At 39.8% G+C, this 15,788-nt stretch overlaps 1 protein-coding gene across 1 annotated transcript in view; it reads right to left on the bottom strand.

Moving 5' to 3' along the window:
* Window positions 1-15,788, bottom strand: part of ACACA (acetyl-CoA carboxylase alpha) — a 551,747-nt gene that overhangs the window by 90,073 nt on the left and 445,886 nt on the right. Inside the window, exon 39 of the mRNA XM_083173207.1 lies at window positions 2,097-2,274. Within this exon, the coding sequence (XP_083029333.1) occupies window positions 2,097-2,274 (178 nt within the window). The remainder of the gene's footprint in view (window positions 1-2,096; window positions 2,275-15,788) is intronic.

Below are 15,788 nucleotides of genomic sequence, written 5' to 3'. Positions count from 1 at the left end.
AAGCATGGGTCCAAGTTAAGATCTTTTTCCTCAACTCATTTAGAACAAATGTCTTTCCTGGAGGTATTGACGGTATTGGGTTGGTTTGAGCAAACACTACAGGATTGAAGATGGGTTGAGACTGTCATGACTCCCTCTCTTCTGAAGAGAAGGATTGAGAGAGGGAGTCAGCCTTGCAATTCTGGGAGCCTGGATGAAATATAATTTTGAAATGAAAAAGTTTAAAGAACATGGTCCACCAAGCTTGACGAGCTGTAAAACATTGTATCTTCCTAGGCAAGGATAAGTTCTTATGATCCGACAGTAATTTGATGACTAGCCCCTTTCAATAGATATCACCATTCTTCTAGGGCAAGTTTGATGGCTAGCAACTGGAAAAAACTTCATGGAAAATAAGCCACAAGGTTGTAGAACTTGTGCCTCTCCTCTTTGAGAGAGAATGGCACCCACTTCTTTCGAGGCATCTACATAGAGGTAAAAAAAGGCTTATTTATGTTTGGTTGTAGGCGAATGGTAGAATGGGAGCAGACACAAATGCATTTTTGAGTTGGTGGAAGGCGGCTTTCGCAACTTTACGAGTCATGGCTGGCAGAGGAGCAGCAATGGTGGAAAAAATCTCTACTAAAAAGTCTATAGTAATTTGCAAACCCAAGAAACCGCTGAATGCATTTGAGGGGAGTTGGAGCAGTCCAGTCTTGAATGGCTTTGATTTTCTCGGGATCCATTGCTAGGCCAGAACTGGAGAGAATATGTCCCAGGAATGGAATGGATGATACCTCGAAAACACATTTTTTCAGCGTGCAAAAAAGATGATTCTTGTATAAATAGGAGAGTACTTCTTTGACTATTAGTTGATGAGAGGAAATTTCAGAAGAAAAAATTAATATGTTGTCCATATAGACGACCACAGGCTTGTAGAAGAGGTCTCAAAAGATGTCTTTAACTGCTGGAAGACAGCAGGGGCATTATACAAACCAAAAGGCATCACCAGGTATTCGTAGTGCCAGTCATGAGTGATGACTGCTGTCTTCCACTCGTCTCCAGAGCGAATGCGGATTAAATTGTAGGCCCCCCTCAGATCCAATTTAGTAAAGATTTGTCAAAAAGTTCAGTGATTAATGGAAGGGTGTAGCGGTTTTTAACAGTTATATCATTAAGTCCTTGATAATCAGTACAGGGACAGAGGGATCTTCCTTCTTTTTAATAAAAAAGAATCTGGCCCCAGCAGGTGAAGTAGATGCTCTGATGAATCCCTTTTTAAGGTCTTCCTGGATATATTTGGACATAGCCTCCATCTCTGGTATGGGTAAGAGATAGGTTCGTCCACTAGGGGGAACTTTCCCGGGAATTAATTTGATGTGGAGGCAAACTATCTTCCTTTACTGAAAACATCTGAAAAGTTGTCATAATGAGATGGAATGGACTGAGGCGTGGAAGGTAGAGTTTGCCAAAGAGGGGTAATTCAAGGAAGACAGGTTGTGAAACAGTCCACATCCCAGGATTTAATGTCCATGGAGGACCAGTTGATCTGAGGATTATGACCGGATAACCAGGGTAGGCCTAGCACAACCTCACGCGAGGATTTAAGAAGTATGAGGAAACTAATAGTTTCTCGATGGAGGGCTCCGACCTGTAGCCCAAAGGCTTGAGTAGAACCAGCAAAATACTTTTTTTGCACTGACACTGGTGAACACAGGCAGGAGGTTCCCAGTGCCAGAATCCAGGCAGATCCTTGCAATCTTACATGTCTGTCCCACTCCAAGATGGTACCTTGGAGTCACCCTGCAGCCGTCACAGCTCCTGGATCCAGCACCCATCACTGCCGACTCCCGGCCGCCTGCCAGCAGCCACCTACACGCCCAGCAGACCACACCGAGAGCCACCATAGGATGCAGATGGGTGAGTAGTTAACCCACCGCATCATGCAGCGGCGAATCGTGACATTATGAACAAACTTTACAATTACAATACTTCCCTTAATAAATAGATGACGTCTACCCTGAGCCAAGAAATTGGACTCAGCAGAAGATTGCACTATTGTACAAATCAAGGACATTTTGCAAATACTATAGCTGCAGGATATAGCCATCAGTTACCTGCTCTCTTTGTCAGCATACATCTCCATGTGTCTTGGATTGATAGTAGGATCTATTACTACCCATGATCCTCCTCTCAATTCGGCTTGAGGTGGTATATATACCAGCACAGGCTGTTGGTATTCGCGCAAGCCATCCACAATGTATGCTCCAAACTTCAGAACTTGATCATACATGTCTGTAGGCGTAAAAAGTCACACATATTTCATTACTGGCGTCATACACAGAAGAGTACAGACTACATGCATTTGAAAGAAAAAAGTACAATAAAACCAACAAATATAAACTGTTCACAAAAAGAATCCCCATCTTTCTTTTTTCTGAATGTAGTCGATGGACCATAAAGTTGAAGACACTTATAGGAAAAACACCAATACAATTATCTATCCAACATCATGTTACACAAGTAATTACAGATATGTCCTCATACATCTCTGCTGCAGTTCCTCCAAAAAGTCATCTTTTCACGCCATGTTGTGTAATAATCTTATCTTATTGCAACACAATGTGACTAGGATGCCTGAAGAGAAGGTGCTGATTAATTTGATATACTGTATAAAAACGTATAAATCTGTGTACGACCGAGTCTCTGAATTTGCATACAGCCACAGCTTTTTTCCAATACAAGTTCTGTTATGCTCTTTATATGTACTCAGTAACACTCAATATACAAGTGTCATATCTAATGAACCTGCAGTGTCATCATCAGTCCTGGTCATTGTGATGCTTTCTCATGTAACATGACAGATTAAGGCTTGATGTATGAGGACACATCTGTATATCTAAATATATGAGGAAAAGTTTGCACTTTGACAAAACTGTATGTGGATTGCTGCTGTAAAGTAACAGAAATTAGTTGTGAAAGGCCTTAAGGTACACTGAGCCGATTTGGGCCGATTGCGACGAATTGGGCCGTGGAATGGGCCCAGATTGGCTCGGTTTGATGTCCCCTCTGGTCGGATGCGCAGTCCCGTGCGCATCAGACCCGAGCAGGTGGTTGGACCTGCTGGCCGTCTGACCACCTGTCCTGGGACCTCCAATGCGTGCAGTGGAGGTCCCAGGGGTGGGGGCGGGCTTTGGGGTCCGGCAAGCTGGTTGGGTGGCGGGGGCAGGCAGCGGCGGCTGGGAAGCTGTGTCGGGTGGCCAGTGGGGTCTCTCTGCAGCGCTTGTCCTCCCCCCCAGGGATCAAGTGCCAAATCGTAAGCAGCCTCCCGGGAAGCTGTCGGTGGTCTTTAAAGGGAAAACTGGTCCGCCTTTCCTAAGGACAAATCAAACCCAGTGTATGGGGGCCTTTACATTTCAATAACATTTCTTTTCCACCAGATGCTAGTATTATTTTAGTGCATATTAGCACCACATAAACATTAGTAATGGTCATTTTAGCACATAACACAGAAACAAAGCAACCATTTATGCTGCCAGTATTTTTCTGGAACTCTGGTAGATTTGCCTAGCTCAGACAACAGTGAGTCACTCATAAAAGTCATCCTTCTGCTATTAATATATAGAGGACATCATTAATAATAATAATAAATTAAGTCAATGAATCAAAAAACAGAAAAAGTAATACCCCAGAAATCAGGAGTCTGCCCAACTATGAATGTGTAGGAATGGTTTTAGAAAACATTTGACTGTTTCCCATTATAAACCAACAGACTGCAATACTATTATATATATATTACTAGTTCATGGAACTGCAACAATCATTAACTTTTCTGACCCATTTGACATATTCAGGATTTCTAGAGGGTGGTTTCCAAATACTTAAGTGCAAGTGCAATCAGTCTATGAATTAGGGCCGTGGTCACCAACTCATCGCTCTGAAACTACTGGAAGCTTGCCACAGAGATCCAGGTAGCTTGACCACTCTGAACCACCCGTCCCTCTCCTCGGCCCGCTGTCTCCCCTTGCCTCAGAGGAGACAGATGCTAAAGGTCATATTTGGCCTCTAGCATTTGAAAGGGAGTACAGCTTTGCAGCATTACCCGGAAGTGCCGGGTGCGCTTAGCACTGATGCCACACGAAGAAAGCTGCAGCCTCCGCCAAAGCTGCATCCTCTACCATGTAACCACCTGGAAATGAGCCCTACCCCTGGCAACACGCATTGACCCCTGGCAAAGAGCACTGACCCCAGGCAAAGAGCATTAACCCCAGGTAATGAGCATTAATCCTGGGCAACGAGCATTGCACACCTGGCAACTTCATATTCATATTAATATAGAAATATGTTCATTTCATATTAATTAGAAGTCTTACTGTAGAGCACAGTGTGTGGCATAATATGTCAGGGCCCAGGGCATTGTGGTGTGTGGCATAATGTGTCAGGGGCATTATGGTGTGTGGCATAATGTGTAATAAACATGATTGTGTGTGACAGAATGTGTAAGGGGCATTTTTCAGTTATTATGCTTTTTGTTCCACAAATTTAATAGCTCTTCAGGTTTATTTGGTCTCGAGTAGCTCAAGTCCAATTAAGGTTGAACACCACTGAGTTAGGGCATAAACAGCAGATAAAAGCTTTAGTCTGCCTCATGCAATGCCTATGTATTACTTCTGCAGGCTTCTTGTGAGAAACTTTTGACACTGGCCATGCTTCTCAGTAACTTTAAAGAGGCAAAGTAAGAGGTTTTTGTATTAATTACACTTAGCATTGAAAGAGGTTTAGAACTTACTTCTAGAGTTCTAGTTCATATATTTTCTCGTAAATATTGCATGTTATTACATTATATATTATGCATAATAATATGATTTTACATTTATACTTAATACTGTCATGATAAATCTCTATGCTTTCTTGCGATTTGGATCAGGACCCTTCATGATGCACTTTGGACTCATAAATACATTTACTGTCTTACACATACTTCTATAACTATATATGTTTGCAGATAAATTTGGCCCATTACTAAATGAGTACTACCTGTTTCATGTAGAACCATACTTGCTAAATTTGTTGATGCTCCCTCTGAGAGGGAACCGCTAGGTCGGTGAAACAGGGGATGGTGCTCTGAAAAATGGATGGGGTGTGGAGATATAAACGCCATGGCCACACTCCCTGCTATGCAATGCCTATATTACCAGAATTGAAAACTGGGGGCAGGGGCTACTATGACATGATTAATATGAAGCCCGAAAAAGGGAATCTGGACAGGGGTCAGGTAAGGATACTTGCCTGGGCGTGCCTGAGCCTAACCCAGCAGGTATGCTCACTGATAGAGATGGCATCTGTCGGTATGATCTGAAAAAAGTAGGTGTGCTGGCATTGGTATGCTAATTACCCATGTCCTGACATCCAGGATGTGGACAATCACTGCACCCAAACAGCCAATTAGAGTTTATTGTATGACACATAATCGTACCTACCAACTTTCCCAATTTTTGGGACATAAGCACTGGCCATGCCCCCCCCCACCAGTGACGAAAATGGGAGTGTCTTCCCAAAAAGCCACACATCTTTTTCATGAGGCCACCCCCCTTTTCCTGCAATACAAATGTTGGTAATGAGCATTTTGTCCATGCAATGGGAACTATATTGGTGCATGGCAACACATCTTACTGGGATGTAGAGATGGAGCCAGCCTCCTCCCTGCCAGAGGGCAGGCCGGTGAATGTGGAAGCCCGAGTGCCCCACACACTCGCACGTCCATATCGGCTGGCGGTATCGCAGTGTGACTGAAGGTGCGATGGGAGCCGCTCTGATGAGAGCTGCTCCATCTGTATGTAATCTGTTCATACAGGTGATTAAGTAAAATTATAGCTATGTTGAGTACATTAGGACAAGTTAAATGTACTAAATAAACATAAAATAACAGCAATCATTAACTCATACCCTTAATCTAATATTCAAACAGCATAATAACTTACCATAATTCTATTAAAGCGAAACAAAAAACAGAATTTTAAAATGTATTTATGCACTGATGAAAGACCCTATTAGTGAGAGCTCATTTTAAATAGAAATCTAGCATAAGGATTAGGCTAGATTAGCATAAGAGCAGAAACAATACAAGAGAGGAAATAAAAGATTCAACCTTTTCAACAGGGATGAAAGATAGCCCATTATCTCTCAAAAAAAATATATTGATTGTTAAGAAAGGAGTTTACAGTACAGGTTGAGTATCCCGTATCTGTGTATCCATTATCCGAATTATTCCAAAAACCGTGGTTTTTAAGATAAATTCAAAAAAAAATTTTTACAAGTAATTTTTTTGACATACTTACCAAGTCCCAGGGCGTCCACAGCAGGCCTCCGGCATCTTCTCCAGGGCCTCCAGCATTGCGCGACTGTGCGCGCGCGCCGGTGACGTCACCGGTGCGTGCGCACACCCGCGCAATGCATTCCTGGGACCGCTGGAGACCCAGAGAGATGCCGGAGGCCTGCTGTGGACGCCCGGGGACTGCGTGGATGCCGAGGGACCACCGGACACCATCAGGGGACAGGTAAGTAAGCCTAAAAAAAATTATTCTAAAAACCAAAAAAATCCCCTATCCGGAATGCTCGTGGTCCCGAGCATTTCGGATAAGGGATACTCAACCTGTATTACTTTTATATAGGAAAATGGTATAATCAATGGGTACAAGTGAGTATATATTACTCATAATTTTTTTTTAAGTATGGGTGTTTTCAACATTTCTCATACATGCTAATACTGTACAAAAAAAAATATAGGTAGAGACATTCAATTTTCTGTGCAGATTAATTTGTTATATTTAAATGTATTTGTATTTAAATAACTTGAACATTATTATTATTTAGAAATGGGGCATTACTTCTGATAAAAATCTATACTGTATATGCCTGGAATATATTTTAAGAACCCCAAATCACATACTCTATTAAAATAGCTCATCTTAATCTAATTGCCAAATATAAAATAAAATTGGTACTTGTTTTCTAGCACGGCGCCCATCGTATGCCATCACATACCACTAATTAAGGTATGCGATGGTACCCGATTTTCTGGTCCTAAGACCTGCACTGTACAATTTTAATATTGCGTCGCATCGCATGCCATTACAATGGCATGCGATGCGATTTTTAATTGTACAGGCATCCTGATGGGTGATTACTATTTTAAATGCACTCCCATTGTTAACGCGCAGCGAGCCAGTGAGGGGCGACGGTAGGCGTCCTCCGACCGTTTCATACCCCCACTATCCACGTCGGCGTGGAGTTGATTTGATATAGTGTGGCGAGCGCAGCCAGCCCGAAGCTTGGCGAGCGCTGCGAGCCCCGCGAGGGGATGCGGAATACATGTGAAGTAATCCGCGTCCCCTAGCGGGGCTCGCCACGCTATATAAAATCAACTTCACGCCAATGTGGATAGTGGGGGTATGAAAAGGTTAGAGGACGCATAGCGCCGCCACTCGCCACGCTTTGTGTTGGCGTTCATAGTGGGGGTGGCGTTAACAATGGGGGTGCATTTAACATATTAATCACCCATCAGGGTGCCTGTACAATTAAAAAATCCGGTCTGATTGCATCGCATGCGATGCGATCAAAATGATGGCATAAGATGAAAATCGTGGGCGCCGTGCTAGGAAACAAGTACCATAAAATTTATAAATAAAATATATTTATGAATTATTACATAGGCCTTTTTTTAAATAGAGCCCTGGCATTATAAATCATCACTTAAGGAAAGTCCCAATGCTTTAATTCAGTGGTTCTCAACCTCGATCCTCAAGTACCCCCAAAAGTTCACGTTTTCCAGGTCACCCAGCAGGTGCACAGGTGTATTCATTCCACATTTAAAAAGATCCACGGGTGGAGCTAATTATTTCATTTGTGATTCTGTGTGGAGACATGGAAAACATGCACTGTTGGGGGTGCATGAGGACTGAGGTTGAGAACCACTGCTTTAATTCATCTAATAAAAGGTATACAGTAGGTCAGGCATGTCCAAACTGTAGCCCTCCAGCTGTTGTGAAACTACACATTCCAGCATGCATTGCCATAGATTTAGCATTCCCTAATAGCAAAACCGTGGCAAGGCATGATGGGACTTGTATTTTCACAGCAGCTGAAGGGCCATAGTTTAGACATGCCTGCAGTAGGTTATTTGAAAGTACAAAGTCTTCATAGATTATAAAGCATTTCTTATCATCATAAAGGCAGGGGTGTAGCTAGAACTGTGATGGAACCCCTTTCCCAGGCATGTCCAACCTGCGGCCCTCAAGCTGTTGTGAAACTACACATCCCAGCATGCCTCGTCATAGTTTTAGTATTCAGTAATAGCAAAACTGTGGCAAGGCATGATGTGACTTGTAGTTTCACAACAGCTGGAGAGACATAGTTTGGAATTGCTTGCCCTATCCCATTGCTCTTAGAGACCCCTCACTCTGTAACAGCTGTTATTGTAATGCCCAGTTTATTTATTATAGGGCTGTCAGTCCAAATTATACAATACATTACCCCCAAATCACATTATGACAAACAGTGCCCCCAGTTCATATTATGACATACTATAGTTCCTCCACTTCATATTGTGCATATGTCCTAGTTCATATTATACAACATAATTATGCCCTTTAGTTCATTTTATACCACAATTCAATAAGGAAGTCCATAATTAGATTTTGTAGTCCCCAAGTTAAAAGTTTGTAAGGGCCCATATGTACCACCCAAAGGTGAAAATGTATATAACACAAGGAAGATGGTCTTGTCTCAGTTCTGGTCCTTATAGCAACTGCACCTATGGTTGCTACACCATAGTCTATAGATACAGTATGTATAAAAAATGGCAAAAAAATACGGATTCCTTTTATCCCTGATACAAATTCTATCAAATTTCCTCAGCACCTAATGTAATTAAAAGCCTGAATCCAGAGGGGTAAATATAGGGTGAGGGAACAGGCTCTCCTCAGCCAGAAGGAGCTTCCCAGAGTTCAAACACACACACACACACACACACACACACACACACACACACTGTGGTGCTTCAAAGTTTGTGAACCCTCCACAATTTTCTATATTCATGCTGAAATTGGCCAAGAACTACCTCAAATTTTCAGTCCTAAAAGTAGACAGGTTAATTTTTTATTGAGGAAAATGAACCAATATTACATATTTGTGTGTCAAAAGTATTTGAAACTTTAGGCTTGGATATTTTGGAGGTGAAATTAGAGTCAGGTAATTTCAATCAATGGGATGACAATCAAGTGTGAGTGGAAAACCTGTATTTTTAAAAGAACAGAGGTCTATCAAAGTTGGATTTTTATAACACATGTTCCTGGAAGTGTATCATGCCATGAACAAAGGAAATTTCTGAGGACCTCAGAAGAAGAGTTGTTGATGCTCATCAGCCCGGAAAGGGTTACAAAACCATCTCTAAAGAGTTTGGACAGGCAGTCAGACAGATTGTGTACAAATGGGGAAATCCCAGACATTTATTACCCTTCCCAGAAGTTGTCAGCCAACAATGATCACAACAAAAGCAATGTGTCTAATAGTTTGCTAGGTCACAAAGGAAGTCAAGATAAGCTCTAAGGGGGGGGATGTAATATGGTGAGATTTTTTTGGATGATTTATCCTCAATAACCTCAATAAAAAAAATGCTCATCCAGAGCCAGAGGCTCCCAAACTCAAGTTTTAAGAGTATACATGCTTGAGCACTGGTGACTTAATTAGTACAATTTGATTTAACCATCTGAGTGGGAAGGGGTGGTGGACACACAGCTACCAGGTGAAAATGTGGTATCAGTACACCTTACCCCCAATGTCCTTGGGCCTGCTGGTAGCAGGCAGTTCAACAACCCTGATGCTCAGATCTATGGATAAAGCTGCCAATGGGACGCTGTTTTCACACATGCAGCAAGCCACTTCTCTGCTCAACCTCTGAGTCAGTGCCAAAGTGCCAGTATGCCATATTGCTGCATACCAACACACTTTAGCCTTATGCAATTTTTTTCCCTGTAAGTTGTGCATCTGTATTTACTGCTAAATTGAGGTCCTTCTCTAACAAAGGTGCCAATGGTGCTAGTCTCCTTTCCTCAGCATAAGAATGGTCTCTAACCAGGTCCAGATTAAAAATAGGGCAGATGGAGCTGCAGCTCCAGGCCTCCACATAAAAATAGACACACCCCACGTTTATGCAATGTTCCCATTTTTCTTTATTTATGGAGACACTGGGGCTTATAGTGTATGGGTTCTACATGCATACATGGCATTGGCACCTCCTCAATTTCTCATAAGAGGCCCATGAACACTTTCAGCTCCTGGCCCATTATGCCCTGTCAATACCTCAGTGATGAGAAGTGTGTGTGTTTGTGAAATACTGTATAGAAACAGTATTTCTATACATGGAATAATAAAACATAAAATCCAAATATATACTGTTTACAGAACCTTTACCCTGTGTTAGATCAAAATTCATGACCTTTAAATATATGTTTTTTGTACATTTCCCAAAAAATCTTTGTGATTGTGAGAAAGATCTGTTATATTACATATATTAATTGCAATGGAATACTGAATATTTCAATACAATGTATATTAAGAGATTTGCAGTACTAAACAACAGGCATTTAAACAGCAGCAAGTGGGTTAATTTCCCATGAATTTACATCCTTTCAGACAAGTCATGCAGAGTCTGGGGCCCCACTGCTAATTTGTAGTAAATTTCACGCTTGATGTCTTACTGTTGTGGGTCATTGGCACTTTGTCTAAATAAACTGCTTCCAAATGGTTCTTTCATCTAAACATTCACTTGATTTTTATAATTTAATTTTACATTATATGTAATAGCCTTCTGGCCAGCGACAAGTCATTGAAGAAACTCTGAACACAATCTTGATATGTTTTTTTGTTCCTGTCTGAATTAGACCTCCCAGGCCGAGTAGTAAAGAGGTTTTTTTCCCCTCCACTAATGTCAATTTTCAGCATAGTCAGAGCTTTCTTTAATCTTTTCCTACTCATTACACACAATTTTGGAGTAATTTTACCAACAGTGCAATTGGCTGCGCGTGGTGTGTTTGTGTGCTCTGAGAGCTGGTGTAATTGTTTATTTTGCCTTCCTGCATAATACCCTCCTAGCACTGAAACCAGAAACAGCCAAAGGGCTTCCAAGACTGACAAGACACACTTAAACATGCTTCTATACACAGGATAATGGCAGCAGAGCCATGTCCCGAAAACTAATGAGAATATTTTTCTCAAACCTTTAATTTCTTTTCTCTTTCAAACAGAAAAAAAAACAGTATATGTTCCCTGGACTCCATATCCTTGCCATTACTGAAATAACTCTATATCTGCTGTTTGATAAGGAAAAAAAATGTATGAATGCAACAGAATGTGAATGGTGGAAAAATCAATTGACCTACAGTAACAGTGTATATAATATATACATGTGCTGTCAGAGGTATGGCTAAATACTGTTGTTTTACCTCTACCAGAACCAGTCATTTACTGCTAGTACTACAAAAAGGGATTTTTAAAACGTATAGATTTTATTATAATTTGGGTAATCAAACAAAATAAAGTTCCAAAGTTTACAACAAAGCTGCATACTCTCCAGGAATATCCGGGTTACTCAGGCATTTAGGGAGCAGATCAGCTTCCTGGTTCCATCGGTTTATCAATGACAACAATTTGAGGTGATTCTGTTATTATTGGTGCATCATAAGGAGGGCTTGGCCATGATGATGTCATTCATTATTTGTAATACGCAAATTTTATTTGTAATATTATTTGTAATACGCAATTCTCAAAAGATGGAATCAATAGATCTGAAGTCAAATATTTAGCCCTATGCTATGCTATAGAAATTGTCTTTATATTTTACCTTCATATCTGTAAATATCTGGGCAAATTTTCACCCTTATGGCATTTTACAAATATATAACAAAAGCTTTCAAACAAAAAAAAATCCATTTATAATGTAGGGATTTATTCCAGAGAAAACATGGAAGAAAATAGGTTCTAGTTTAAAGAATCTGCAATGACAAAAAATAAACTATGCAACATACAAAGCACAGTTCAAGCAACAGTCTGATCAGGCTGCAGTCTAGAGCACATAGATTTTGGAGACAATACCGTCCCCCAGTAAGATTCTACCTGCTCAGTTGAGATGACAGCTGATACATGGCTGAATTGGGAGGTCACAGGAGCTTGATGCACAACCCCAGAGCACTTGATGAATCTCATTTCCTAAGAGATGTCCTTCTCTTGAAATAGAAAAGAAACACCTTCTGTGGCTCCCAGGACATTTTCAACTGGTTCACAGACTGCCACAATCAATGGCTACTGGAGACTAGGTAGGTAGGGTGCTAGTTTAATTTTTAATCAATATATTTTATTCAATTTAACATTTAATATACAGTTTACAATGTTCAAGAGTATCAATAAAAACATACATATATACATTAAACGAAATATTCAGCTGTACAAATTTCGCAAAGAACATTGTGTCGCTTTCCAGAATACGGGAATTTGTATTTTTAACTCGAAATTAATTTCAAACCTTATAATTATGAAATGACATACAAACAAAAGAAACAAAAAAAAATTAAAATTAAATAAAGATAATAATTGCCCGGGGGAATTTATATATGTAAATTAAGTGCATCCCTTATCCCTTCTACCTTTATTAGCAGAGGACATGAATAATATTCAGAATATATACTGCTCAAGTCGGGCACGATTTTTTCCCCCTGTATAGTGATTGTGTATAAACAAACCAAGGGTTCCAAATTTGAATACATTTTATGGATCTATTTTGTAAAAATGCTGAAATCTTTTCCATTGAAGCAACAAACCATATCCTACTTGACAGTGTTTGAGAAGAAGGGGGTTCTAGGCTTTTCCAATGTGATGCAATAAGACATCTTGCAGCACTTAATATTTGAGTTGCTAATTTTTCTGAAATTGGGTCTAGGTAAGCTATTGGTGCTAGTTTAATTTGCCCTATTTCAATGGGCTATTTTTTGGTATTTTTCTATTTTTTCTATTTAATTCCAAAAATGTTCCAATTAGTATATCAAATGTAAACCTGAAACCACTAACAGCTGGTCTCACTCAACACCTTCCCACTGAGTGCAAGAACTGCTTTCTTTGGCTATTGTTTTGTTATGTTTTATTTGTACAACACCATAGTGTCTGAGGTGCTCTACAGGAAATACACATAGTAGCACTGTAATTAAACATATAATAAGTAAAGAAAATGTAAATGAACATTTTTTTAAAAACAATACAGAGTAATATAATATCAGACTAAGCAAGACGAGGACAAAGGGTAGGTTAACTCACTGAATCCTGATGTATGCAGGCGTGAGTCACAGGAAGTGTAAGGAAGTTCAGCACTCAATGAGTCTATACTCCTATTATGGTAAAGCATTCAGAGTTGCTGAACAGGAAAAATATCATGAGGCATTCAGCTCTATGCCAGAGACATATGAGCAGTGTTTATGCCAGGTTGCCTACACTCCCGGAATGCCCGGGAGAGTCCCAAAAATCGGGCCCCCCTCCCGGCAACCCGGGAAAGGTGGGCAGCCCTCCCGGAATCTCTTTCACGGTTATTGAATACATTAAAGAGGACTCTAGAGGAGGAGATAGGGAGCTTAAACTAACCAAACAGGAAAGCTACTGGATTTATACCTTGAACACCTTGATCCCAAACGGGCTCAATGAAAGTATCGATATAGTCTCCTTTCCCTAATAAATCCTAAATCCATCATTAGGCTTTAAAAGTCATTATGGGAACACACACTTAGGCTTTAAAATTCATTATGAATACACACTTTATTAGTAGAGATATATAGATATATATGGATATGTATATCGTATATGTGTTGTTTTATGTTTGAAAAGGAAGATATGTATCGGAGCCCTTTTCTTTTTGGACTGAGCTTTAACTTTATATTATATTCATACATTTCCTTATGTATATTTGAGGTAGAATAGTTAGTTTAAACTGTATTTTATTTTATTATTATTATTCAATTTATTTTATTTTTTTAATAATTGCTGTAAATGCACACCTGGCACGCGGTCACATTCACCGAAATTTACACTCATTAATTAAGGAAAGATATTAATATATCTACGTTTCTATCACTTAATCAAAATATATCAAAATATATTTAAAATAATCAAAATAATTATAAATTAAGTTTATGTTATCCAATGACCAAGGTCGCCATAAATTATGTAAAAAGATTTAAAAATGTAAAATTTACGTCCCAATATTAGCTTAGTATTTTAGTGCACATCCATTTAGGTCATCACATTATATAATTTAAATTTTAATTTCAGTTAATAAGTCCCAGTAGAATTTAACATTAATATATTAGCTTAAGAGGAGGATTATATACCACGCATGCGCAATAAACTTAACATATAAGCCAAAAGGTGAAATGAACATCACGCATGCACTATAAACCACTATGTGGAACGCATTGCGTTCCAACAGAGAAGAAAATGGCGCCGCGTATTAAGTATATTAACTTTAGCGCCAGACTCCACTGAAATAGTGACACGTTAGGCACCGCACACATTGCAGTTGGTTCTGGGATAGGAACTATAGTTAATTCACTGATCTCCAATGGGATATATATATATTGACGGACCGGAAGTCGCAGGTGGAACGCATGAGGACAGAGTGTTCTTTCCACCACGGTTTACAAAGGATATATCTTTCTATACAACTATAAGAGAAATGCCTCGAATGTAGGAAACATACACCTAAGGTAGTTTAATTTATATTTTTGTCTCTAATAGTGGGAAAACATTGTTTTATAGTCAGTAATGACTTCTAACACCTAACCGGAAATGACCTACTGTCATTTCCCTATATAAGCCCAGCTAGGACTCAGACCATTCTGTCTCAGCCTGCTGGAGCCTTGACATTGTGTCTGTGCCTTGTGGTAAGTGGCTGCCTGTAAGGGGTGCATGTTATAATTTTTAAGGTGAATACATCTGTGCTGCAGTGTACCCTCTAAGCGGTGCGCGCTTGCGCGCTCACACACACCTCGACGAGCGTGCGCACAGACATTACAACAGAGCGCACAAAGCAGCAGTGGTCCCTTTTTGCAGTTGTGGACTCAATTAATGTGTGTTTCACCCATTAACTGCATTGTGTGCTGTGTTTTGAATGTTTAATGTTTAATATCATTTTGAAGTAAAGTTAACACAAATGCTGAACGTCATTTTCCAGTGACGCACAAAAATTTAAATTTCCTTCCAAATTTGCACAGCCAAAATCTTTAGCCGCACACAGCCTTCGTAAAATTAGAGGGAACATTGCTGTGCTGTACTAATATTCCATCATGTTAGATAAACTTCTATTATTTTAAGGTGAATATACCTTTGCTGTATTTATATTCCATTATGCCAGACAAATTGTATGTTTAAATTGCCTATGATTCTATGTATTATTAGGCTGTAAATTGACTAACACATAGTACTATTTGTATGAACCGTCTGGAGTTAATATGACTTATAACTCTCTGGTTTAAATATTAGCAGATTTTAAAATTGGAGCCTATCCATGTTTGATGCAATTTATGAGTAGTCTGTGTATACCCATTAGGGTTATATTAGAATTGTGTCTATATCACTTTAAAAGATCACTTGATTGAGGAGTGACCACCTAAATCATTCCTGTTGTAGGTAAACATTCCACTGTATTTCGCCATTTGACCATTATATTTTGGGAGTGGGCAATATACACGTATAAGATCGCTATACGGCAGGTA

Source organism: Crinia signifera, chromosome 2 (genome assembly GCF_055691185.1).
Source record: "Crinia signifera chromosome 2, ASM5569118v1, whole genome shotgun sequence".
Lineage (NCBI taxonomy): Eukaryota > Metazoa > Chordata > Amphibia > Anura > Myobatrachidae > Crinia > Crinia signifera.
The sequence above is the reverse complement of the archived record's forward strand: the minus strand, read 5'-3'. Positions and strand labels throughout refer to the sequence as shown.